Raw genomic sequence first — 27498 nt, forward strand, 5'->3', positions numbered from 1 at the left:
AATATTTCACTTCCAGCCATCCACTCAGCTGCAGTCAGCAGTGCTGCAGGTGCTGGGGATCTGACAGATAAGATGTTGATCTGACAGCTGTTTATTGGAACGTGTAGAATAAATCTAATTTTTTTATCAGTAGAACTAATACATAACTTCAAAACGTTCTGTTCATGTATGTTAACTCTCACAAGAAGAAGGAAGGTTGTGCAGAGGATGAGATTCAATTGTGTTTGGCCTCTCCTGTGATGCTGTCATGGGAGGGCTTTGGCAAAATAACTGATAGCAGGTTTTGGTCTTTCAAGTTGGCACATATTTGTCTAATGATCTACAGATGGAAATCTCTGTAGCTCTTGCCAGTTGTGGTAATAGACCATTTCCAGGTGTTGGGTAGATTTTTAATGGATATTTTCTTTTTATTTTTTTTTTACTGTTACACTACAATGTAACATGAAGTTAAATTACTCATATCGTTTCAGTAGGTTACCAGCCATTACTTTCCAAACTCTGCTCCCATTTCCCACTTCACACGATTGCTTGTTCAGTGCCTCGAATAAGTGAGATACTAGAAGCATATTTTTGATTCCAATGTTGTATTCACATTAATTATTTTTAGGCATATTATTTATATAAAAACATAAAGCTGAAAATAGATATGCTACTGTGATACAGAGTTTTGCCTGCAACCTGTTTGCAGCTGTCAACCCTTAAGTGGTCACAATATTCAAGGGATTTGCAGGAGCTGTAGAGTGATACTGCCTCTGCAAAATGACTTTTTTTCTTTGCCAGAAAAATTCCTTCCCAAAAGCCTGAGCTTGAAAAGATTCCCACACAGGTCCTCTTTACTTTAGAAAATCAAGAGTGCCCCAGCTATCTCCGGGAAGGTCTCTGAGACGCGGGAATACACTGCTTCCTTTGGATTTACTGTCCTCTCAAAGATGTAAATCTCGAGGACAAAGACCGAGGTAAATACTAATAATAAAACCGGGGTGGAGAGACAGATGATAAGATGTAAAGCAAAACTAGAGAATGCTATCCCGGCTGACACAGAGCTGGATATCTCTGCTCCAGTACTCTCAGAATGAATTCCTAGGATATGCTCCGGTGTTCAGAGCCAAGTACTTAGTTTCCATAGAAATGAGCACTTTGAGATAAGGCCTAAGATTAACTGCTTAAGGACTTTTCCTTACGCGGCCCGATACTTATGCCCTTAGAGTCAGGCTTTGTTGTTAAACTTCAAAGGCTCCTGATGGGTCTGAAGCTGCCTTGGGAACTTGTTGATTTCTCCCTGCTTCACGCTCAGCCAGCTGATGAACCTCTAACTATAAGCAAAGAAGGTATTTCCACCTGGAATCAAGCAGTAGGGGTGTCCACAGATTATTTCTTTTTCTATTTTTACCCGGTCTGAGAGCCAGCCACTTCTAGCCCAAACCTAAACTGCTCTGTCATATGAAGCTATTTATATACCTATATTAAATGTTGCATAAAACCTGAGGCACAGCGAAATTCACATGCAAATAAAGTTTTTGTTTTTAGCATCCGAAATGGCAGGTGACACATTACTATTATAGACTGGATTGGACAAGGCTGTGAGATGAACTAAAGCCTCCTTCCACCTTGCCAAGCTGTTCCTGTGTCATCATAAAGAAAACAAAGAAACATGAAATACACTTTTGGGAATCCTAGTCTGTATGTTACATATCACAGCTACATGGACGTGCAGCACCAAATGGGAAAGTGTCACAAAAACCCAACTGGCAAATAATGTTATTGCACTAATGGATTTCCCAAATATTTGTATAAGCATCGTGAGTAAAGTTCTATTCAAGACTAATGAGGGTACTTCCTATCTTTTTGACTCACTCCACCATTAAATATTTTCAGTTCCTTGCGGGTGTATAATTGTTATGCATCTTGGGACAATAATCTTTGTTTCCCAAAATCTCAGTAATAATAAGAAAACCTTTGCAAATCTTTGTCTTCTGTCTCCTATGTGTAAAAGCATGGCCACCATCTTCTACCATCAGTGCTATTAATTTCTTTCAAAATTTGATCATGGCAAAAGACCAAAAGCCCACAACTGTAGTTACTCCAAGCATAATACCACGAGCCAAATTAATCCATGATCTAATAGTGATGACATTGGTGGATTCAGTCCAGAGACAAATGTAGCTTAAAGTTGTTTTGAAACGGAACATATTTTCAAATCTCAGAAGAGCAACAATATTTCTTTAAAAGTTGAGATTTTTATGGCCAGAGGAGGGAGAGAATAATATGAATTGCTGTTTATGCAAAGAAATTTTATAGAATCTAGTATTTTTTCCAAATAACACAAATATATGTCACATATGAGTAGTCTTTCTTACCTTTTCTTGCTATCCTCTATTTTCAAGCTCACCTATTTTTCTGGTGTGCCCTAAAAGGGACACACAGTCTAATACGTAGTAATTTTCATTGTGAAAAAGAAAATACATATTTTTTCAAAATTGAATTATTGTGCAAGTAGTAGCAGAAAAACATTATTGAGCTCCTGGTCTCTGCAGTGCCAGACTTGCTTTCATAAACCAGCAAATATCACATTCCCTGGTGAAGAGAGGCTCACAGTTACAAACTAAGTGTTATTTATTAGAAATTAGAGTATTTTACATCACTAATATTATTGGTACAAAAACTGCATTTGCAAGTGACTGCTAAAAAACAGAATCTGAAGAAAATCTGCAGGATTGTTCAAAAAGTGATTGGAAAAGGTTTATCAACAAGCCTGACTGATGTTACCTGGATTAGCTTCTGTCTTTTCAGCAAAGCTTTTACCTCTGAAAAGAAGAAAAAATCCCAATGTCCTTTCTATGTCAGATCAGTTCAAGGGTTCCTGGGATAGCAGGACTGTCTGCTATGGCTGATTTTCAGAGCCTCATGCTTGAATTAGTCTTTTAGAACAGCAAGCATAAACATCTTGCACTGTGAAAAAAATCTTCCAAGTGAAAACATCAAAGCAGCCTACAATTATGAACCAGCTCAGCTAAAGCTTGTTCCTGTAAATTTGTCTTGCTGTTTCTTAAAGTACAGTAAGCTCACAGAGAGGTATTACAGTTGTGATGATCCTTAGAGAATAAGAATTTTGCTAAGCTGTTTCCTGGAAAGCAAGTAAACTGACAGGCGATTTTAATTCTCCTTGAGCAGAGCTTTACAACTGGATTTGGTTTTATTATGAATTGAAATTCTTTTTGCAGAGGTAAATGTTTATTTAGCTAGCTGGAGATATCAAGCGGGTCCAGTATGAGGCTGGAAAAGAAGCAGCAAAATAATATTATATATGTTTTTACTTTACATTCCTTTATTTCCTTTAGCAACACCATGTTCTGAAGACATTTGGATAGAAACTGAGGAATCATTTCCTTTTCATCTCTCCTCTCCATTGGCCAAAACAACCAACTGTTACCTCTCAAAAGACAGAAAGGGACCTGAAGGCTGAGGAACAGAGAAGCCATTAAGGCAGAGATAAAACAATTTAAAATGTCCCTTATTGGTTTTATCATTCTAAGGCTGGTACATGCTCTGAATGTGCTGGATCCCTGCCCTCCCGACAGATGGAAAGGCTCCTGACAATGTTAGGAACAATGTTCTCCTCATAAGAGCAAATCATTTTGAGATCCTGGCACTAACATAGTGGTTAAAGAAGTGATCTTGTATGTGACCTCACCAGAAGAGACAGGAAAAAAGGTACAAATGCAACTGTGAGGTACACAATTGATAAACCTCCCATTTCCCCTCCTGTCCAGCTTCCATTTCTCCTGCTAAATCACTTCTCCTCCTTGCTGCTGCCTCTAACTCCTCTTCACACTCTTCCCTATTCTTCTACATCCCATTTCCCTGTCTAACCCCCTTGGCCCTATCACACACATAAACTGTACTATCAAACTTGCACTAGCCAAGAAAAGGAAATGGATCCCCAGTTTCTACCCAAATTCTCTCAGGATACACTGCAGTAGACTGTCCTACCACGGACACCCACCAGAAGAGTATCTGTGGTCCAGCACTCACATTCCCTAGATGAATGTTAAAAAGAAGCTGCAGGAAATTAGAAAAAATACATTTACTTGATGTGAAAAGCTGATGTAGAAAGGACTCTTTGACTAGAGGCACACTGATGTATTATTTGTGAAATATGATTACATCTGCCTTTTATCTTTCATCTTGTTACTCAGTGATAATTGACTGCTCAAGGCTGGCACTCATTTTTAATTATCCCCTCGGTGGAAACCCAGCAACACGCTCTGCAATTGCTCTCACATATCTGCATGCAGCATCTGTAACACATCATCCTTCCGCTAACAATAAGCCCTCTTCTTTTTCTTTACTTCTTTTTTTCCCCCTCTAAATTAGCTGTACAGATTAGTGCACGGCATTTCTCAAAAAAAAGGAAAAAAAGGAGAATATCAGTGAATCAGTGAACACAGACTACACTGAATGTTTCACCATTCATTAAAATAACTCATATTTGAGGTCTGCCCTGCTGCTGTGTCTTGGAGATTTCCATCTACCTATATAGCTAATTAATTTTATAGTATTAAGCATTTAGTAACTTCTTGAGTGCTGTGTCCACACAGCTGCCAGGCACAAGCTGAAATAACCATCCCTAGGTCACCTCTCAGCAGGAATTCTGTCAGAGCTTCACTGTACCAATAAATATGTAAGGAGCTCCACTCAGTGGCGAGACAATGTATTTCCAACTCTGACACATTCAAGAGGAGAGAGGAGTCTTTGGAAGTGTAAATATATATAATTAACACATCTATTTAATTGACTCTCTGCATTATTCATTGTAATCATAGCAGTAGCATCATAACATTTTCCTAAGACAGCTTTATTGTCAGCAACATTTCTGACAGAATTCAATCACTGGAACATGATACACAGTTGCCATTTTAAAACAATAAAACTCAGTAATATCTCATATTTATTTTTTATTTTAAGTTTGATAAACTTCCATTTGTGGGTAATAACTTTTTTTCATCTTCCCTTCTTTTTCTTGTACCATGTCTAGATTTTCTTGAAAAACTGAAGCCTAATTCACAGTTCCTAAAAAAATGGAAGCCTATTTCACAGTTCCTCCTCTATTAATAAAGTAGCTACAGAGGGTTGTGCCCTCTGAGAGCACAGAATTAGTTTTATTTTTTAAGAATTTTATTTTTAAGCAAACATATTCAGACTGTGGGGAATAAACTATTTAAGTGGAGGTGCTACCAGGTAGAAAGTCCTGGTAGAAACAGTCTGATTGAATGCTGAGTTAGGCTTAGCACCAGCTTTGGAGATGTTAAGAAAAAATGTAGACAGGTTTATTTTCAGAATTAATTCCATATGCTCTTAGTCATATTTTCCAATACCCTGTAGTTCTGCTTGGCCTAGTGGGATGTCTAGATTTTATAGGTTTCCCGTGTCCATAATTTTTCTCCTTTTCTGATTTTCAGCTATTTACTGGCAAATTTGAAATACTTTTGCCTTTCTCTGCCTGTTATGGATTTTGTGCCTTCCTAAGTGGATGTCATAAGCTTTGTGCAGGTGGAAAATCATGCTCCATTTAAGAGAAGACAAAATCAATCAAAGCTATGAAATCATTAAAAGTAAACTTCCCCGAACACAATCTCCCCATTATTTCTGTTTCTCAACCTTGAATTCTAAGCAGGTAATTTAAACTTCATACAAAGTTTTTCTTTATAGTGTCCCTTAGGATCTTTTTTTTTTCCCACTGAAAAAGTTGACAACACCAGTTACCAGGAGAGTTTTAAAAAATGTAAACCTAAACAGCATTTCTAGCAAGGAGGCTATGCTTAGGTAAGATTTTGAATAATGTAAATGTAGAAGCAATAAAATTTTGTTTGGAAAAAATCCAGAAAATCTTAAAGACACTGGAAAGGCCCACGCAGCTCTGTGGCTCTGAAAGGAAAAACTGTTGATCTATGATACAGTGTCAGTATGCCTGAAAATGAGTCATGAAGTTACAAAACCTTTAGGAGTTACTTCTGAGAAACCTGGGGTGAAAAATAAAATACCAGAAGAATGTGAAATATGGTGCCTATATTTTAAATAAAAAAGCTGTAGAAGTCTGCCGTTAGCTCCAGCTTCAATTTTTGTTAAGGATTTAAATACTTTTCCCAGTTGTAAGGCTTAAGAGAAAAAGATGATTAAAAGATGATCCTGCCAATCATTCTGATTCCAGGTTAGGAGAAACACCACTCCCCTCATTTCTGAGTAAGGGCAGTGACACATTTCCAAGTGCCATCCTCAGACGCTTCTGAGGGCAAGTCCACACAGCACCATCAGCTTGTCTTTGGCATGAAAATGCCCAAACAGGCAGGTGTTGCTATCCCTGAAATTCCTACATCCTTCAGGGCTTTCCCATCGCCTTCCCGGCTGGAAAGGCTGATCAGTGAGGGGAGCTGGCCCTGCAGAAAGGGCTGCTTTTTGGCAGGAGTCACTTGCTGCTGGTTTAGGGGCGAGCAGGGCACTGAGGGACCATGGCCACCTCTAGATGGATGGAACGGTGAGGAGGTCTCTGTTCCCTCAGGGAATGAGAGGAAGGGCCAGTTCTGTTCAATATATTTATTGATGACACGGATGAGGGGATTGAGTCTTTCATCAGTAAGTTTGCAGATGACACTAAGCTGGGATCGTGTGTCCATCTGTTGAAAGGTAGGAGGGCTCTGCAGAGAGAACAGTTCTCTCTGGATGGGCAGAGTCTAAAGTTTAATGAATGAAGTTTAATAAATCCAAGTGCCCAGTCCTGCATTTTGGCCACAACACCCCCTGCAATGCTTTGGGCTGGGGACGGTGTGGCTGGACAGTGGCCAGGCAGAAAGGGACCTGGGGGTGCTGGTCGATAGCCAGCTGGACATGAGCCAGCAGTGCCCAGGTGGCCAAGAAGCGGGATGGCAGACGGGGATGTGGACATTATTCCCTGAAAGAGCGGGATGAGGGGACTAACGGGACAGCGAGGAGCTCGCTAATTCCCTCGTGGAGCGGGATGAGGGATGAACGGGACGGAGATGAGCTCGTTGCTCCCTCACGGAGCGGGACGAGGGATGCAGAGGACGGCGAGGAGCTCGCTGTTCCCTTAGGGAACGGGACGAGGGATGCACGGTACCCTCACGGAGCGGGATGAAGGGGACAGGGGTGAGCTAGCTGTTCCCTCACGGAGCGGGATAAGGAACGAACAGCTCCGTCACCGATCACACCAGAGGGGCAACTCGGGCCCGTCCCCCTATCGGGGCGGTGCTGCTGCGGCCGCGCCCCCGCCCGTGACGCGCGTCCGCCGGGAAGCGCTTCCTGCCCGTCACTTCCCCCACTGCCGCCGCCGCCGCTCCCGCCGGGCCGCCGGACTCGTGCCCCTGCCCAGGCCCCTGCTACCGCCGCCGCCATGGCCATGAGGCAGACCCCGCTCACCTGCTCCGGCCACACGCGGCCCGTGGTGGACCTGGCCTTCAGCGGCGTCACCCCCTACGGATATTTCCTCATCAGCGCCTGCAAGGGTGAGCGGGACGGGCCGCTTTGTTCGGGATCCCCCGCCCCGGGGGTGGGCGCGGGGCAGCCCCGGCACTCGTAGGCCGCGCATCGCCGAGCCGGGGGGTGCCGGTGGGGCGGGCGGGTGGGGGGGTCCGAGGGTGTCCTGGCCACTCGGGGCGGTGACACCGCCTCGGTGTGCTCTGGAATGGCGAAGGGAGCGGACAGCCGGCTCTCTCCGGGTGCTTCATTGCCGGGTTAGCCCGGGGGTGTCGGTGCCCGCATGCGCCCGGTCGGGATCCCGGCTGCTGAGGGGGTGGGAGCGCTCCAGAATGGTTTGTTTGTAAAAGTTCCCGTTTCCTTCGCCTGTGGATTTAAAGCGAGCTTCAGTTTGGCCAGGGCAGCTGCCTTGCCCTGCTGGACACGGCATGGTGGGAACTCTGTGCTCACTGTGGGAATAGAGTTTTATCTTCGTGCATGTGTATTTTAATCTTTTGCATGCATAAGTTTTTAAAGGGCATTCCTTTTCTGCCTTGAAGTGCTTCCAGTTCAGCTCTACATCTTGTGTGAACAACTCTTTGATAGTCTTCCAGAAAAAACTGATTATAGGAAAGGCTCTCTATTACTACTTCATTGTTGTATCGCTGTATGTTTTAATCATATGTGTCTATTATCAGGTAACTTCTATCTCATTTGCAGTAGCATTTGAATGTCGGTACAGTTTAGATGCATGCAGCAAATACAGCTGCACATCTAAACTCATCTAAACTGCTGAACCCCTCTGCAAAGAGTGGCTTTGTAAAGTATGGGGTATTTCCATGTGCTGGTACAACGGAATATTTTTTCTTCTAAGAAGCTGCTGCTTTCTTTGACCGTGTTACCTGACTGCTGGTTTTGTTTCTGTGAAGATGGCAAGCCCATGCTGCGCCAGGGGGACACAGGAGACTGGATTGGCACATTTCTGGGTCACAAAGGGGCTGTTTGGGGCGCCACCCTGAACACGGATGCCACTAAAGCAGCTACAGCAGCGGCAGATTTCACGGCGTAAGTGATACAATTTTCTTTGTCTGTGTTTTGATTTTTATTCTGTAGCTCTTTGGTGACAACAATATGCGCTAAATTACTGAGTAATTTGTTTCTCTTTAGTAACTGTTAGCTTATTTTGGGCTAGCCAAATTAAAACCTAGATTTTTGCCTTCTTGAAAGTAGCTGCAGTTAATTGTGTCACGCTGAACAACGATGGTTGCTTCTTGATGTGCTTAATTATACTGGTTTACTCAACTTTTCTGTGCAGCTCTAATCTCTGGCACTGTAGTTATAGCAGAGCTGTATTTTTATTTTTCATCTAGCAGTTAGCCTCGTTTTATGACATGAAACTTCTAGTGAATTAGTTCTTCAATTTTTTTGTTGTTTGTGCTGTTTACAGTATTAATGAATATTTTGCAAGTTGCATCTTGTTAGTAGAGGGAAAATTTTATTAATGAAGTTGCAGAGAAGAGACCCTTTTATCTTTAAACTAAAATGTTAATTGGTTTGCATGGTCCTGAAGAAGACCATAAAGGAAAGTGGTGGGATGGCCCAAAAAAAGCTCTAGTATAAATATATAAAACATTCTTATTGACTAACTAGGTTACAGCTTATAAGAACATAGCACTTAGGATAAAATGATGTATCAGGAAAGATTGCTTACAAGTTCATCTGACTGTCCAGGCTGATTTTTACTGCTGCTTCTAAAATATGAATATTTCCTCTTGCTGTTTAGCAAAGTGTGGGATGCTGTGTCAGGCGATGAACTAATCACACTGGCTCACAAACACATTGTCAAAAGTGTGGATTTTACACAGGTATGAGAAACTTTTATACCTTATTCACCAGGGAAATGAGCTCTTGAGTATGTTTTGCTATTACTTACTTTTTGCTTTTTTGTTGTAAATCTTAACAGGTAAATAATCTAAAATACTGCTGCTCATTTTTAGGATTGTAGGGTTAATGTAACAAGTGTGTTAGAGGCTGTCTGAGAGAAAAAGCTGTGATTTTAACTCACAGACAAAGGCTGTGTTTTGGTTCAAAGTAGAGTTGACTCTCTATAACTTCTGTTTCAGGATAGCAATTATCTGTTAACAGGTGGACAAGATAAGCTCTTGCGTATCTACGACTTGAGCAAGCCAGAAGCAGGTGGGTCTGCTTTTCAAACTGACTCTTGGGGGGCTTTTTGAGTTCAATAAAACTGCTGAAAGTAAGGGACTGCTTTCTGTTAGGAATCACTAAGAACAATGTTGAGAGTTGTTTTACGAATGTAATGTCTGTAAGCTTTTGGTATATAAGGGTCCCAGAATTGCTTGGGGTTGGAGATCACCTGGTTCCAAACCCTCTTCTATGGACTGATTAAAGCCCCATCCAAACCCTTTGCACACTTCCAGGAATGAGACATCATGCAGAGCATGTTTCAGTTCAGTGCAAACACACTAGAAATTGGACTAATTAATTAAAATTTAGTCATCTGAGAGAAAAAACAATGCCAATATTTAAGAGTATTTAAGGTCATGTTGATACTGACCTGTTGATGGTTGATAGGAGGCCAGAGAACATCGATGTTCACCTAGCGAAATTTTTGAAAGGCAATCAGAAACCCAGTTTGCATTTATCCTGTTCCTGGAATAAGATCTACAAATAAAGTCCTAAGTGCTTGAAGTAATTCTACAGTCTCTAGGAGAGGGAAATCTGTGTAGCTTGACATTATTTCATTTTATTACATGTATTAAAATATTTGGCTTTCTTTTAAGAACCTGATGTTGTCAGTGGACATACTTCTGGCATTAAAAAGGCCTTGTGGAGCAGTGATGACAAACAGATTCTTTCAGCTGATGATAAAACTGTCCGGTAAGAAAAGTAACTTTGGGTTTTCTGTATTGTCATGCTCTGTGTGAGGATGAAGTTATGTTATTTTGGAAAAGGATACAAGTAAGACAGGTTACCTGATCCTAGATTATTGTAGCTGCAGGCCTGATACAGTTCTGTTCTGCTGTCAGAGATCATTTTGGTAATAGTTCTGATTTCCCCATAAATGTGTGCTCCTCATAGATGTGTTCTCCCTGGTAAGAAGTGGTCTTTGATAACTGCATGGAATAAATGGATGCCTTTTGTAATCCTGAAGAAGAAGAATTTATAGATGAGGTCTCTTGCATATGCACTGTCCTGAGCAATTCTGCTTTGCCTTTTTCACTTTCCTAGTGTTAAAGATAGGCTAGTCCTGTTTGTTTTCCTCCAGATTGTAGGAATAGAAATGCAGCAGTCAGCTAATGAATAAAGATTTTTATTTGTCACAGCAGCACCATTTAATTTCTGCTTAGATACTTCTATACTGCTAGATATAAAACTTTATTATCCTCAATGAACCTCTGTAAATTGGGATTAGTACCTCTTTGTCTTTTGAAATAAAAAGACAGAATAGAATCTTCAAGCCTTGCTTCAAAGTCTGTTGCTTAGAAGACTTAAATCAAGATTTTTAATCTCCAGGAGAATCACTGAGTAGTTATAGTGTATATACCATTTAATGTTGTGGCATTAAGCTGCAAAGGTAAAAGTATTTTAAATAAGAGAATATGTGTTAAGCCTGGCCTAGGTGAAATAAATGCAGATAAAGCCATGGAAGATCTGAAATACTTGTGGAATAAAACGACATTGCTTGATGGGTGCCTGTTTTGATGCAGGTCTTGCCATGGATGTGAGGTGGAAATTGTTTGATTTACGGAAGTTTGAGTCTTTTTTTTCCCTTTTTGTTTCCTTTTAAGCCTCTGGGACCGGAGTACCATGACTGAGGTGAAGTCACTAAATGTGGCAATGTCAGTGAGCAGCATGGAGTATGTTCCAGAAGGACAGATACTGGTGATAACCTATGGGAAGACTATTGCTTTTCATAGTGCAGAAACGTGAGTGCACAACTCCCAATTTTCACAGGTGTAGTCATGGGTGTCTTGTGGGTAAAAACTGGCTGTGCAAGGCCAGAGTCACCAAGCTGTCAGAACTGGCATTTCTATGATGTTTCAAGAAAGGAAGTTACATGCTTAAACATATTCCAGAAAGTAGTTCTATATGTGTGAGCTTTTATTTTGCTTACTCTAAACTCATTTCTAACTTGACAAGCATGATTTGCAAGTATCAAAACTTGTTTCAGAAACTCTGTGGGGTTGTATTTAATTTCTGGGAAAAGCAGTTGAGATTAGTAGAATCCAATTTCTTTGCTCTCAGGATTTTTTTTTTAAATATGAACTTTGTTAACAAACTTTTCTCCCTCAGTCTAGAGCAGATTAAATCATTTGAAGCACCTGCTACAATCAATTCTGCATCTCTTCACCCTGCGAAAGAATGTTTGGTTGCAGGTGGTGAAGATTTTAAACTCTATAAATATGACTATAATACAGGAGAAGAATTAGGTATGTTTGTCTCCTATAATCATAAAGAGTTCTGAAATAGGTGTTAATAAAATAATGAGCAGTAAATGAAACTGTATTCAAATGAGGTCTTAGCAGAACATGCTATGTAAGAGGATGATAAAGAGTTATGAGTGAAACATTTTTTGCTATCTCAGATATTCTAGAGCTATTTAAAACATCCATTCAACAATTCTGCCTCTATTTAAAAACAAATTCTCATTCTATATTGCTATAATAGCTGTATGCTAAATTGTCATACTGTTCATTAGATATATCCATTTTAAGAATTTATGAAAAATATAATGTGTTAGCCAAATTTGTTCTGGAAAAAAACCATTTGCTTACTGATCCAGTCCTCATTTAAAATTGTTTGTTTGTGGAAGGAGTGGTTGAAGGAACAGAGCATGTGTACCCTGTGCTGCTGGCTTGCTTTGCAGTTTTGTCTAGAATAACTAAGCACCTTTTTCCTTGCAGTTAATGAAGCATTAATATCTTAATTATTAAATGCCTAAAGTAGCCATTGCTGACACACCCATTCATTCATGGAAACTGTTTTGTATCAGAAACTGATCAGTTTGTACTTAAATTTCAGTTGTTGGCTGAAATTTGACATTGACAGTGTTGACGTGTTCCCTTCAGAATCTTACAAAGGGCACTTTGGTCCCATTCACTGCGTGAGATTTAGCCCCGACGGAGAGTTATATGCAAGTGGCTCTGAGGATGGAACACTAAGGCTGTGGCAGACAACAGTAGGGAAAACCTATGGCCTTTGGAAGTGTGTAGTTCCTGGTAAGTGTGGGCTGGCTCCTGGGGAAACGTGGCAACTCTTTGTGCACCTTTGAAGTCTATCATGAGTGATAAATACTGAGTTTCATACAGTGACTCCTCTGTTCTGAGGGTTTCTGATCATATCTGTTAGGTTGAAGGATGTACTTCTGCAGCTGTTGTGTAAGCAGTTAACATCACACCCATAAGCTTTCTGAATGTAGACACTTTGTGGGTATTTAAGCCAAGAGCCTGATGTATTTTTATGTTAAAGAGTGAGAAATATGTGATACCACTTCTATAATTCTCTCCTCTAGAAAGAGGTGTGGATGGTAGTTTTAATTTGTATTGTACTCTGGTTCTTTCTGCTTGGGGAGAGGGAGGCAGCAACAACATGTGGATATTCATTAATAGAATTGCTTGCTCAAGTGTTTTTCCTCAACACTGAATTACATGGAAATTACCTTTTTTTTAATTAAGGTGGGTGGGTGGAACTGAAGGTATTGACTGTTTTTCTGCTCTTTCTCTACAGAAGAGGAGAATGCAGAAGCAGCAAAAGCAAGGACTACCCTTCCAGGAACTGCAGAGGAGGAAATAGGTAATGAACTGAACTGTCAGCTTCAACTGCCTCAGTGTTAAAAGAGAGTCAAGATAATAGCATTCCTTAGTATGGAAGAAGTACTTTCCCTCAAGTGCTTTCTGGTATTTTTCAAAAGATCTTTGAATGCATTTGCCTGACATTGATTATGTGGTAAGTGTCAGACTGGAGCTGTGCAGGCAGAACAGATGGGGTCAGGTTGAATGGGAAAACAAACTGAACTGGGCTTCTTAAGCAATCCCTGCAACATTTCTTTGGTTTCTATATGTAAAGTGAAATTAAATAACACCTTTTTTATTTAGTTGCAGAAGAGATCGCCTCTGAAAACTCAGATACAGTGTACAGCTCAACTCCTGAAGTGAAAGCCTGATTACTGCAGCTGTTATGTGACACGTGGACATGCGAGACTAAATCAAGTGAGCAGTGACAGACAGCAGCCTTCCAGAGTGCGCTCCCTCCCTGGGGCAAAGATGGGCAGTAATTGATGAGAATGCAGTGGAACTGGCTAGGTGTTGTCTGTAAGAGAACTCAGCATCCAAATAAAAACCCAAAAGACAAGTAGTAGAGTTCTGCTGGCTTTTTGGCATAACTGCCTACTGTCTTTTCAAAGAAGTGTGCAAGCCAAGATCCAGTCTCTCCAATCTCAATTAGACTCATTGTAGTGTGTTTTCATTATTACAAAGAAGAGATACAATGGCTTTTACCTTTTTTTTTTTTCTTGGAAGTTGGAAGAATTGGCTCTAGTTGAAAAGAAGGGATTATGTACTTAAAAGTATTTGGTTCGGGTTTCGTTTCATTGTATGCTGCTTCTGAATGTTTAACTGTTTTCAGTTGTCTAAATAAAAAGCCTCTCCAAACTCGTACGTTACTTTTGAGCGTTGGGTTCATGAAATGGAAAAGCAACTGCATTAATCACGTAATCCTTGGCATCTTGGGTTTGTACTATACAGAGAAAAAGCAAAAGAATGTTTTAGTGTTGGTACAGAGGGTGGCAAGTTCTTTGATCTGTAAGCTTTGTATCTTTTTTATTCTTTCAAGTTTGAATGTAAACACGAGTCTCTAAAAAGAAAAACAGTGAAAATTCCTAAATTAACCTGCTGCCTAAAGTATTTGGTTGTACATGAAAATATCAGAGGCTGGCTGCAAATCTGTGTAAAGCTTGGGTTTAGTCCTCCAGACTGGATAAAAAAGTTACTCTTTCAAGGTTACAAATCATATTTTCTTCATTAAAGAAAATAATTGCCATTCTTCCACTTGTCATTTCCTTTAATGTTATGCTGAAAGCTGTACATAATGCATTCTGTGAGGTGTATTTATTCACATACCTTTTTTTTTTTTCATATTCATACCTGTCCTTACTGTCCTGTTTTTGCAGACTATACCTATTTGCAATTACCTGTTTGAATTTTGTTCTAAAAACAAACAGCTCTGATTTACAGCTAAATGGTTCAGTCTTGCCAATTCCACTAAGGCTTATGAGGACTCCATATCTAGTACTGAGCATAAAAATTTTAATTTAGAAATTGGATGTGTTTAAAATGAGCGTTTTTGAACACCTTGTTCCATGGAGAAACTTCTTGCATGCTGTGAGTTTTATTCCGTATTTGCAGTAGGTTCTATAGCATTTCATAGATCTGGAATAGAATCTCACAATCATTTAACTGAGGAAAAAAACTTAACCTCAAGTTCAGCTGTTAACCTAGTTGTTCCCAAGTACACCATAATGGCATGTCCCTCATTCTGCATTTATGGCTTGCTCTGGGATGCATAAAAATTAAACAGATAATAGTCATAGAAACTTAATACTTAGTAATGGCTACTAAAATACTGGAAGAAATGAAAAAAACCCAACAAAACTGAAGTACTGTTATGAATAAGTCTTTGAAAAATCACCAGTAAGGGTACCAGCAAAACCCAAATTTAATATTAAACAACAGGACAACAAAGTTCATTGGCAAGATTCACTCTACTACTTACAGGACAGTTTAGGCACGCCAAGGAAAAACAAGCAACAACAAAACCAAAAAAAATCCAGGCAGTCAAAACAGAAATTAACTGAGTACTGTTAAGAGGGATATGTGTGTGTGTTTAAGTGGCAAAAGGATAGCGAGGGTGAGGATAAAAAGAAATAAGCTTCTAGGCTTTACCAGCACTCAACCCTAACAGTAATGTTAACTTCTACCTTAAACCTAACAATTTAACAGGAACAGCACTTAACTTAAACCCAACTTAAAAATTTACCGTAACAATTTAACAGAGGAATAATCCCTAACAGCATTCAACCTAATTTAGGACTTAACCTTACTTACAAGCCCAACTTACTTAGATATCTAAGGTAACAGTGTTTCATCTCCGACACAGTTAGAAAGTGTGAAAGTGTGGGAACAGGAACATTGTGCCGTTCCGGCAAGAAAAATAATTTCCAAGGCTGTTGCGAAAGAAAACAAGAGCTCCCTAGACAGCAGCAGTTCCTGGAAGCAGACAGTGTTTCTGATGAGCACGAGAGGAGGGAGCCCAGTGCTGTTTGTCAAGGCCAAGGCATCACAAGTGTTTCTTAGATGACAGTGCGGCCTGGAAAAGGAGGAGGAGGATGTACCACCACAAGTACTTGAAAACTTGTAATTTTTGGACTGCTAAAGTACACAGTGCAAATGGTATCTATATTTCTAGAGTGACTGCTGTCTTTCAAACCATTGCTTCTCAAAGCACACATGCAGCTTTGGGTATGGGAAAAGCAAAAAGGAAAAGTGTCCTCATGTTTCAGAGCTATGGCCCTTTCCTGCTTTACCCGATGCCGTGGTGAGTTTGAGGTTTCTTTCAGTTGCAAACTGTTACATCTAAACGTCAATATTAACTATGTACAATATAAACAATGTATTTTTCATGAAACTTTATGGATTTTTTCCAGATCTAGAAAAAACGCAAAGGCTATGAAGTTTTCAGTGGCTTTGTCACCAGGATTTCATTCTATGGGTACCACTAGAAGTTTTACAGGTTGGCAGGTTTGTTAACCCCGTGTGTACGTGTGGCACCAGCTCCTCCTTGAATGGACAGTGCTTTGACTCATCCCCAAGAGCAGGTTCGGCGTTTCCAAAGGAGCAGAATATCCCTGAGGAAAGGAACATGCCCGCAGCAGCAGGGCCGAGGCGCGGCCGAGCCGGCCCGGCGCGGTCCCCACGTGGCGGCGGCGGAGCTCCGCGCCCGGCCCGGCCCCGCCGCTTCCTGCCCGAGCGGGGCGGGCCCGCAGCCTGCCCGGAGCTCCGGGGGCGGACAGCGGGGCCATGGCCGGCCGGAACCCGGGCACCGAGCTGGGTAAGGGGGCGGCGGGGCCGCGGGTCCCCGGTGGGCGCTGGGGAGGCCCGGGCGGAGCGGGGCGGTGCCGGGCCCCGGCTCCTCGAACCCAGCCGAGCCTCCCCCGGACGGCTGCGGGACCGCGTTCCTCTGAAAAGCCGAAATAGGAACAGCCGTGGGGTTCTGTGAGTGTTCTGACACATCCCGTGACGGGGAACAGGGAGGAGGTTTTGAGACTGCGGGTTAAACGCGAGTTTCCGTGTCACACATGGCTTTGGCTTCAGGTTTCCGAGCAGGATCAGAGATTGTAGGACAGCTCTGAGCCCTGGTCGAGTCCCTGCAGGGTCAGAAGTTGCAGGACAGCTCTGTATCCCTGGTCCTGTCACAAATCTGGACCTGCAGGATCGGAGGTTGTAGGACAGCCCCACAGCCCTGGTCCTGTTACAAAGCCGGACCTGGTTCTCTCCTGCACACCGTTCTGGTTCTCACAGGATTCTTCCTCTCCTCTTTCCCCACCAAGAGATTAAAAGCACTGAATTTGGGCTCTGATTTGCAAATTCGAGACTCCACCTCCTCTGATCGTTCTTGTTGCTCACTTTCTGGGGAGTGGTAAGGATTTTCCAGGTGTTTGCAGCTGGTCTCTGGGCCTGAAAGGTGGCTGTGCCTGAGATAAGCCAGAGAAAGGCTTTCTCTGCCTTTTCCTGGCTGGAGCTGCCTTTCTCCTCATTGCTGGGGAAGGGCAAAGTGCTACAGCTTCCTCAACAAAACCCAGCTGCAGCAGTGGGATGGATTGAAACGGTGAGACTTCCTCCAAGATGTGATAATTTGGTCATTATGAGTAGGTGGACAATGAAGTGGAGGAGACACAGGGGTGGCCTCATGGAAGAAGGGGAGCAAAGGCCAGCTGGTGTGGAACAGGCAGGTCTCACAGCTGGCACGAGCAGAGTTCAGGAGATTGTGCCATCACGTGCCTGTCATGACAACAAGCACAGGCACTTTTAAATGATTAGCCTGCGCATGGACAAGTGAGAGCTGTGTTTCCATTCACTGAAATTGTGGAAATGTTGCAGCCTTCAAAAGTGAGCTGTCTAATTTCTTTTTTATGTCCTCTTTGATAGGCTGCTTGTAGGGACAGGTGAGTTTCAGCTGCAGTCAATTGAAGAGCTGAAACAAACATTAATAATGTAGTTGACAAAACATCACTGTTAGGAAAAACAGCTAGCACAAAAGTCTGCAAATACACCCCAGTTACTTTAAACTAGGGGTGTGTCCTGCTTTTTCTTAGTAAATTCAATCCTAAAGTTAGTTGATGTGTGGGGCATCCAGAAACTTGAAGGTGAAATCAGCTCAGTTCTGATACTTGTTGGCATCCCTTCCCAGGGATCTTTGTTTAAATCAGTTGTGGTCAAAATGAACTGTGTTAGATATTCAGGGCAGGGGTAGAAAAGGCAATGGTGTGGCTGTCACCATGTTTAAGTGGCAACTTCTAGCATCTGCCTTATGCTGGCTGCTTTAAAGAGAGAACTGTACTTCCCTCTAAACACATATCTGAAATACAGCAGTGTACTAAATACAACACTTAACATATCTTAGTGCTGCCTTAGCTGGTAGCAATACTCAGAAAGAACAGGCTAAACCCTTACCTTTATCTTTCATGGTTGTTAGCAACACTCACTGCTTCTGTCACTTAGGCACTTCAGATTTTGAAGGTTTTACAAGCCTGTGCCAGCAGCTTTAACACTAATTCAGGTGATTTGTCCTGTTTCCCACACAGCTTTGTGCAAAATTAGAGTTTTCTAACAGGGACATCTAGTGGTAAAATGTATTTTACTTAAAAATATATTGTTTGTGTCCTTTTCTGTGTCTGTGCTTGCTACATAATGTCAGTATCAAAGCAGGAGATCTCTGATGTTGCCATTAGAGAGGGTCTATTTGTTTACTATCGACAAGCCAAACTCTTCCCTAATCGTGGCATGTAGTGCTTTCCTGTGTGATTTTTTTAAAAAATAAATACATTGGTGTAAAATTCCTTGATTCTTCCCTCCTTATCTCCTTCCCTTGTATCCATCACTGTGCCTTAGTAGAAGAAGGTTTTTCCTTGGAATGAAGAACAGTGCACGTTCCACAGATGAAAAGACCCTGATGTGCACAGTCAGAGGCTCACCAGCCTCATGCACTGATGCATTTGCCATCCAAGAGTGGTGCAAAGAAGCTGGACAAAGAGTTTTACAAGTTTTCCATTCCACAAGGACTGTTTGCAGAGTTTTTGTGTTGGGGTTCACCACGATGCCTGCAGGGATGGGAATGAATCTGCCTCTCGTGCTCTGCTCTGGGGGGCCCTGGGTTATAACAGCCCAGATGTTTAATGTTTTGTCATGCTTCAGAAGAGTATCAGATGTAATTTTTAACATCACTTCACAATGAAATATTAGAACATATCAGTGAGTATCTGTTTTGGAAATGCCAGCTGCTTTGGTTTAACTGTGGGGTGCAGACACCTGGGGACACAGGGACCATCCCTCTCTCCAGCACTTGGAATGTACATGGAATATTGGGCCCAGTTTCTCTTTCCTGTGGCATTCACATTCTCTGAAAAAAAATCCCTTCACCCAGGATTTTTCTCCTAAGCAGCTGAGAAGCCTCAGAGAAAAGGAAAACAAATTCTTATCTCATTTGCTTCTCTTGTGTTGTTCTCATGTGGAATGTGTTTGGAGATTGTTTTTCCACAGGTGATTGTTTTACTGGATTCTGCTGTGAGTTGTTTTAACTCATTGGCCAATGAGGGCCAAGCTATGTCAGGACTCTGGAGAGAGCAATGAGTTTTCATTATTATCTTTTTAGCCTTCTGTAAGTATGCTTTCTGTATTCTTTAATATAGTTTAGTATTCTTTAATATAGTATTATAAAATAAAAAATTAGCCTTCTGAGAACATGGAGTCAGATTCATTATTCCTGCCTTCGTTGGGGCATTCCCAGCAAATATGTTTTTTTCCAATAGGAAAGAGAGATTGATAAGAGAGAAAATCTGGGGCAGAACAGTCAGGTACTGGGACAGGTTGGGCTCAGAGAGGCTTTGCAATCTCCATCCTTGGGGACTCTCAAAACACACCTGAATAAAGCTCTCAGCAGCCTCAGAGCTGAGATGCTGCATTGCCCAGGACAAATGGTCTTCAAAGGTCTTCCAAATTATTGTACAATTATATGTTTTATTACGTCTGTGTATGTCTGAATATACACACATACACACACATATGTGTGTATTCTGAGCAATGAGTAATTACCTGCAGTTGTTTTGCAATGTTCTTGGATTCTTAAAAAACCCCATTATCTCTCTGTGTTGCTTAGACCCTCTAGCTGAAGGGCCAAAAATACATTCATTATGTTTCAATTTATATATTTTTAATTATAGTTGGTATTTCTGAGCCATCTACATGTGAGAGCTAGCCTGTTGGTTAGTGGCATTTAGATAATGAAGTGTTACATCCCTTTTCAAAACAGCAAAATTCTGTTCTAATATATTAATAGCTGCTTTTAACCTGTACTGTGGCTCTGGTTCTTCACTGTTCTATCACCTTTTAAATCTGGTGGGTAATTTTAATCAAATTTAAAGGACAAGTAGATTGTCTTGGAAATAAGTTAGGCACTGCGTGCAGTGACCAAATCAACTCTTTTGTTGAGGGAAAGGCAGGTACAGATCAGAAATTACATGGATTTTCATTGCAACTGTTTTATTTTGGCTTTTATGCCAGTTATAGAGTCCTGTTTTACTCATGGGTGTAAGGACCACATGAGGACAGCTGGGATTTTGGGGTGAGGAGATGTCTCAAGAAGAGAGGGAACAACAGGGAACTTGGGCCTGCAGGAAGCCAGGTCCTGATGCTCTGTGTCACTTCCTGAGGAAAGGCTTGCTGGTGGTTCCCAAAGTGCTTTGGAGGAGGACACCATGATCCATTTTGTGTGATCCATGGACAGCACTGTGTCATTTCACTGATGGCACAAGACAGCAGAGCTGATTTCTAGTTCAGGGCTCATGCTTTGATGTATCTGGATGCTGATAACTTGGAGACTGAACTTCTGTCATATAAAGGAAGACCTGCATGAAATTAAAGATCTCTTGGTCCCTATCAAGTGTTGCTCTGGAAAAATAACTTCAACTCCTGTCTTGACAGAGCTGAATAACCCCCAAATCTCTAAACATCTTACACGGTAGGACAGCTGTAACAAGACCATATCCCAAAGCCTTTTCTGTCCTTTCAGTGGCTTTGCTGAGCTCTGTGTGGCCAGCTGGGGTCAGCCTGTGTCCAGCTGAGCTCCTCCTTTCTCCAGGGAAGCCTCAGGACACAGTTTGAGTCTCTCCTCCCGAAATAACAGCTTTCATCACTTCCCTTCCCCGATTGATGGTGTGCTCATGGTAAGAGCAGGAGCACACATGCTGTCTCTGGCACGCAAAATGAAATAACCACTTGAGGGGGGCAGCTCCTTTTGGGAGCAGTGCTGCCTAAAAATGCTTGTGAAACTATTGCCTCGGGGGTTCTTGAGCTTTCTGTTTCGCCATCTGAAGGGATGCCATCAACACGTTTTTTTTAAAGCTTCTCTAAAGCTTGGTCTGTTTCATGAGGAATGTGTTAGGAAGCTTAGATATTTATGTAATTATCCTAATGAAGTGGTTTTATTTATTGTTTTCTGAGGAAATGCTCGGTATTTTTGGATTCGTGTTCTTCAAAGAGAGGAGATGAATTTCCTGTTAAGGAATTGAATATGATTTTTTCAGATGTCTTCTGAGAAAAAAAGTAAACTAGAAGAGTGATTACAGAATATTGGCTAATTAGCTGTAGTGTAACTGCTTTAATTACTTTTATCCCTGAAGCCACATGACTGTGCAGATGACTAGCAGATGACTTATTTAAAAAAAAAAAAAAAGACATGTTCACACTGCAAGGTTAATGAGCCTAATTAAATATAGTTTTCCTTAGCCAGATACTAAATCATAAAGCTTGGGGGAGAGAGGGAGGGGGAGAATCCAAAGGCAGTCAGTTCTATTTCAAAAAAATGGTTTTATTCTGATATTTAATGAAAAAAAGAGAAAAGCTGGAATTGTGAGGGTTTTTTCTGAATAAAGGCACTTAGATCTAAAGATTTGATGAGACCTCACATGGCAAACTTTGAAAGTCTATTTAGAGACAATTATGCTGAGACATATTTGTTTTCACTTACCCATTGCTTTAATTAATGTAGGAATGGGCTTGAATAAAAGGTCTGTGTTATATGGAAGTCTCCATCTGCTGCTGCACATTACCAGAACCTTTGTCCTTCCTAGCCGTGCCATTTTCATTGCACCATTTTATTTCCTGTAGTAAAAGCTGCATGATGTCTCACATTAAGTTGTACAGAAAGGATGGAGTTCTGATTTTTTGTTAAATTATTCTTTTTTTTTTTTTTAATACATTTTTAAATAAATTTTCTGCCTGTGCTGTGCTCTGTGGTTTGAGTTCCCACACTCAAAAAAAATACCTGGAGATCCACATTCTTTGGTCTTGCAGGGACTCTTGCATCCCATGCACAAAAATTAGATATTGGACATTGGTGAGTTGCCATGTGTACCTTTGTGACTGACCTTGAGTGCCTGAAAACAGAGGGGAAAATGTGTCAGACAGTGAAAAGGGCTCAAACCAATGGATTTTGTCCTATTTGCAAAAAACATGCAGTCAGCTATTGCTGATCAGCTGATATTTGGTGACTTTCACAGGTGACTTTGGGCAAAGCAAAAGTAGTAGCTCATTTCTACTTCCGCTGTCCTTCCACATCTTTTCTCCAATTTTTTTTTCCTTTTTCCAAATGGATTTATAGTTGATTTCCTTTAAGCTGATCTAGTGTGAAGGGCTCTAACATCTTAAAAAGATTGCTTAGACCAGAGTCAGGATGCTCAAGAGTCAGGTTGGGTAGATACAATAGCTTTGTCAGACTGAATCCTCTACAAACAGTTGCTAATTAAGAATTAACCTACTCATGGGCGAAATTTGTGACTTTTCATTTAAATTTTCATCTCAAACTTGAATTTTCCCTAACAGACTGGACACTACCTTCATGTCTTTACTTCTCCACTGTCTTCTTCTCCCAAAGAATTGTTTTTATAAATCAATTACTAATTGGTTTTCTTGATTGTCTTCAAAAGTGTAGAAAGAATAGGTTAGAGCAGACCAGCTGAAAGGATCCTTATTAGAGAGGGAGAAGCTGAGTTCCTCATCTAAACTGCTTCCTTTGGTTTTAGAACATTTTCCAAAGGGGCTGAAAGGTCACTGTGCACCCAGGAGGGTTCAAAAGTTATTATAATAAATGGGATTATGATTAAGTGATGCTACCTCAGCGCTTGGCACAGGTAGCAGAAGAATCCTAACACAGAGTTTGTGTGTCCCTCCTCTATATATTGATTTATGTGTGTTTTCCTCCCCCATGGACTTTGTCAAATATATCCTGATAGGCAAAAAAAGGAGGAAATTTGTAGCCATGGTTTTTTTAGCAATTTTTTCTCAATTTCATTCTACAAGTCAGCTGAGCTGAGCTCCTTGTTTTGGGGACAGAATGGATAAACCTGTGGCTTTGAAATTGGGAAGAATAACAGGGGTTTGTTGTTTGACTTGCTTGCAACTTTCCAAGCTCCCCATTTTCCTTGTTGCCATGCAGTGAGTCTGATGCTAAACTCTTAAAAAAGTCCATAAAATCCTTAGGATCCCTTTGAAATTCCTTCACTGATTTATTGGTTCTGTTTTTAGCTAACAATTTGTGGGTACCATTCACTAATAGTTTGTATGTGGTAATAGGACAGTGGTAGCTTACTTATGCTCAAAAACAAGATTTTCCTCAGCTGTTTCATGTTGTCCTGCATTTCCTCTGAGTCATCTTTACCCTAAATTGGTTTTTGTAAGTCTAGGAAAACAAGCTTTTATTTACACATACTTTGGCTAGTATATTAGTTTTCTACTTTTTTTGGCTATTAAAGCTATTCAGTAGGAAGAAAAAAAAAAGTATAAGATTTCAGTACAAAATTAGTGATTTTGTCTACCAGGTTTTTTTTGAGTTTTAAACATTTTTTTAATCAATATGCTCAAGGGAAATGCAATTTACCACCGTAGTAAAGAAGATTCATAGAGTGACATGCTCTTAACAAATTCAGTCACCCAGAATTATTATCTCCTAGTACCTGTCTGTGCCCATGTCCATATTCTGACCTTAACTGGGGGTGATATTTGATGATTGATGGTGGTGATTTGCTGATGATTGGTGGTTAATGATTGTTGATGTTATTTTCATGGAAAATTGTACATCCGTATTTACAAGAATTATTTACGTTTTGGGATGTGAGAGATTTTAAAGACACTCCAGTTTCTTTTTCCTGTGTACTCTGAGCAGCCTGTATTTGTTAATATTAAAAAATACACTCTGGATTTACCATACTAAGCAGAAATTTAAAGATTTCAAGAGCCCGAACCCTCAGTTCTCCTTTTTCAGTCAGTCACCCTTTGTTAAGCAGTGGCCAATATTTGGCTCTTCTGACTCTAGACAGTTTCATTATGTTAGTACATGCTGTGCATCTGCTGCTCTTTGGGAATTCTGGAATCTAGAAATAAGCCATCAAGCAGTGGCAGAAGGCTGTTTTGTAGGGGGGTTTTTTGTTTGTTTGTTTTTCATGCTACATGTATAATAAACTTAACTATAAGTTTACAAGGCAGTGTCTCTGTCTCATCAGCACTCAGTTAATTCACTTGTAATGGCACACAGAATATGCTGTGTGAAATATCCAGTTCACAGATCATCCCCTAGCAGAAGTTGAGGTTATTTTGGACTGGTGATAAGAACACAAGCCATTAGAAGGACATGAAAGCCCAACACTCTCTTTAGAGGCTCCAAACGTTCTACAGCTTTCTTCTGAAGCACCACACCATATATTAAAAGAACACAGAAATAGATGAGGCTTTTTTTTTTTGTTTCTCTCCCCAGAACTTGGCAGGATCTCAAAAGTGTATGTGAATCGACCTGCAGTGGTGAGGCATGCAGAACAAATTAAAAAATGGAAAACTCTGAAAGGTAATTGGCAAGTAAGTGCTCTTCTTATGCATTCTGTTCCTGTATTTTTAAAGCAGTCACTCTCCCTCTCCAGGCTGTAATATTGAATTTTTTTCAAGATACATGTAAACTTAAAAGATGTGCTTGTCCATGTCTTATTTTAGTAATTTGTATTTGATGATGATGGGATGGAATAAGGTGATGCATTTATTCAAACAAGTTAAAAACCATATAACTCATGACTGGCAAAACTGCAAATGGATTTAAGTAATCTTTATTCATGAGTGGATTAAATTGTGTATTACTATCCTTCCACATTTATTCTGTTTTCCAGACAGACTTCTCTGCATGCTGCCTTCTTATTTTTTAATTTTAAAGCTGTAAGATATGATCATGGTCCCTGTCAAATTTGACCTACCTGGATGATTTTTCTTTGCTTAAACATTCTCAACGTGTGTGATTTCATTGCTTAACGAGTTTTTTTTAGCTAAAACTCAAAAATCCTGACTGCCTGTGGCATTTGGTGGGGGGAAGGAGCGCGCTAATGTTATGAAAACTGACTTTTCAGCTGCTGAGATAAGGTAAATGGTTGGTTATTGTCCATCTTAGTATAAAAAGACAAACTTTTTCTCCGTTCACCATTGTTTTGCAAACAATTCTTGGGATGCCTCCTCTCTGCACTCTGGGCAACCTTTTTATGTGCAACAGTAGCTGAAAACCTGAAAGCAGGAGGAAGGAAATGATGAAGGATCAATCTTAAGAGTGGAATGTAACAGAACAAAGCAAGAATCATTTAATTATAATCAATTATTTAAAAAGTTGTTCAAAAGAGTTGAAGGGTGTCAGAAGCATCTCTCCTCTGTTTGAACATTGTCACAGCAGGGCAGTCATGTGCTGTTTTCTTAACACAGGTGATTTTGGACCTGTACATGTTTGAACGTGAGCAGCATTGCAGATTCAAATCCTGCAGCCTGTTTCCCAAAATACCCAATTGGAAAACCCTTTCAAAAACCCTCAAGTTTATACCAGTTCTTGAAACCCCCTGTCTACATTTGTCTTGATGACTGGGATTCATGTCATAGGAGAGGAGATAAAAATTCCCTCAAACAGAGGATAAAAAAAAATCCAAGTAAAAGAAACATAAAACTATTTCTAGTTTCAAACAATTATAGGATGAAAGGAGGAAGCAGAAACAATCAGTCAGGCTTAGACTAACAGAGGCCAGCGATGACTCATTACCCCATTGCTATTGCAAATTCTCCCCCTGTACAAGTGTCCTGTAAGAGAAGTCAGCTTTGAGGGAAGTCATCACTGTAAATGAGCATTTTCTGGAAGACCTTCAACACATAATTCAAAATAATGTCTTAAGCTCAATTTTTGTTCAGAAAAAAAAGCTCATAAAATTTTTAGCTATGCTTCTGTTCCATTCTTGGATTAATAAGTCTTTTAAAATTCTGAAGCATTTCCATCTAAAGAGTGCTTTAACCTTGTCACTTACCTCTTGCTTTTGGGGGTGTTTTTTGCACCAAAATTAGAGGTGTTTGTTATTCCTGATTCACACAAAAAGAAGTGGATCCTTTTGAGGAAGTATCCTCTGTATCATTAAATACTGCTGAAGACATGAGCAAATAACTACCAGCCTGTCTATCCTAAGCCATTATTTGCTTATGTGTTACATCCTATACATTTCCCCACTGTCAGAGTGAGAGCCAGACTCCTGATTCCTGCACTTCTAAAGCAGATTGACCTTGGAATTGCAAACAGAAATGCTCCATTCCTTGCTTTGTTCCCTTTGCAGGCAGCCTGGCTGCTGAAAGCTGTCACCTGCATAGACCTCACCACTCTCTCAGGTGATGATACCCCTTCAAACGTTCAAAGGCTGTGTTTTAAAGCAAAGCACCCCATCAGAGAGGATCTGCTCAAAGCCTTGGACATGCATGATAAAGGTATGGTGGCTTTTGGGGTGTGTATTTTCTAGAGGAAACGTTTGTGTTTCCTTGTTATTTTGTCACTTTTTGGAAAGGACCTTGGTCCATTGCTTGGACCAAAAGGGAATCAGGCCTCTGATTGAAGCCATAAATATCAAAGATTAGTCTTTTTATTAAAAACTTGGATTTATGGACTCTTCAGACAGTTGAAGTATAAAATATGAGGTCAATTATGTGAGAGTTGGAGAGAAGAGCACTTTAGCTGGAAATGCAGGAGGGCTGCATTAACATAAAGACTGCTCAGTTGCTGCTGGGCTCAGTCTGGCTCCACAAGTAAGAGCAGAGCTTGGCAGTGCAGTTCCTCTTGCAGCAATTTGCTGATCAAGCATAACTGTGATCAAGTCTTAACTGTGTTGGCATTAAACTGTGAGTCTGTCAATAAAAACTTTGGAGTTTTAACTGCTGCTAATGCAGACTTGCTCCAAGGGTCAGATGAAAGAATATGAGGGAGGAAACCTCACAAGAATTACCTGGACCATTTGAGCAACATAACAGACATCCCTGGTGTGCTGCTTAAATCCTTGTGAGAAGTGAGAGGTGAGGACAATGCAGTGTTCATGGAGAAGGTGGAGTTCTCTGTATGAAAAAGGAAACTGTGGCTTTTGCTTTTGCAGGTATCACTGCTGCAGCAGTTTGTGTATATCCTGCAAGAGTCTCTGATGCTGTGGACACCCTCAAAGCTGCTGGTTGTAACATACCAGTGGCTTCAGGTAAGCTTTATTCGAAAATATCCCATTAAATAATTTGATGTTATAAAATACATAGAGAAATCCAGAGGTTTGGACTTGCTTTTGTGTCAGGGAGTAAGGTGTAAAGGTTATAGGTGTAAGGAAAGGAATGGAAGGAGGATTTTCTTCTGGTCTAATCTTTTGTA

At 40.7% G+C, this 27498-nt stretch overlaps 2 protein-coding genes across 2 annotated transcripts in view; both read left to right on the plus strand.

The window, feature by feature from the left end:
- Positions 1–7288: 7288 nt before the first annotated feature.
- STRAP (serine/threonine kinase receptor associated protein) lies at positions 7289–14532 on the plus strand. The gene is made up of 10 exons (XM_005481866.4): positions 7289–7517; positions 8397–8532; positions 9251–9332; positions 9591–9663; positions 10272–10368; positions 11280–11417; positions 11785–11921; positions 12561–12710; positions 13219–13284; positions 13587–14532. The coding sequence occupies exons 1-10, from the start codon at positions 7406–7408 to the stop codon at positions 13652–13654; spliced, it is 1059 nt and encodes a 352-aa protein (XP_005481923.1). The 5' UTR covers positions 7289–7405; the 3' UTR covers positions 13655–14532.
- A 1904-nt stretch (positions 14533–16436) lies between these two features.
- Positions 16437–27498, plus strand: part of DERA (deoxyribose-phosphate aldolase) — a 44674-nt gene continuing 33612 nt past the window's right edge. The window contains exons 1-4 of the mRNA XM_005481864.4: positions 16437–16596; positions 24571–24668; positions 26435–26582; positions 27239–27334. Coding sequence (XP_005481921.2) covers positions 16566–16596; positions 24571–24668; positions 26435–26582; positions 27239–27334 — 373 coding nt within the window. The 5' untranslated portion in view covers positions 16437–16565. The remainder of the gene's footprint in view (positions 16597–24570; positions 24669–26434; positions 26583–27238; positions 27335–27498) is intronic.

Source organism: Zonotrichia albicollis, chromosome 4 (assembly GCF_047830755.1).
Source record: "Zonotrichia albicollis isolate bZonAlb1 chromosome 4, bZonAlb1.hap1, whole genome shotgun sequence".
Taxonomy (NCBI): domain Eukaryota; kingdom Metazoa; phylum Chordata; class Aves; order Passeriformes; family Passerellidae; genus Zonotrichia; species Zonotrichia albicollis.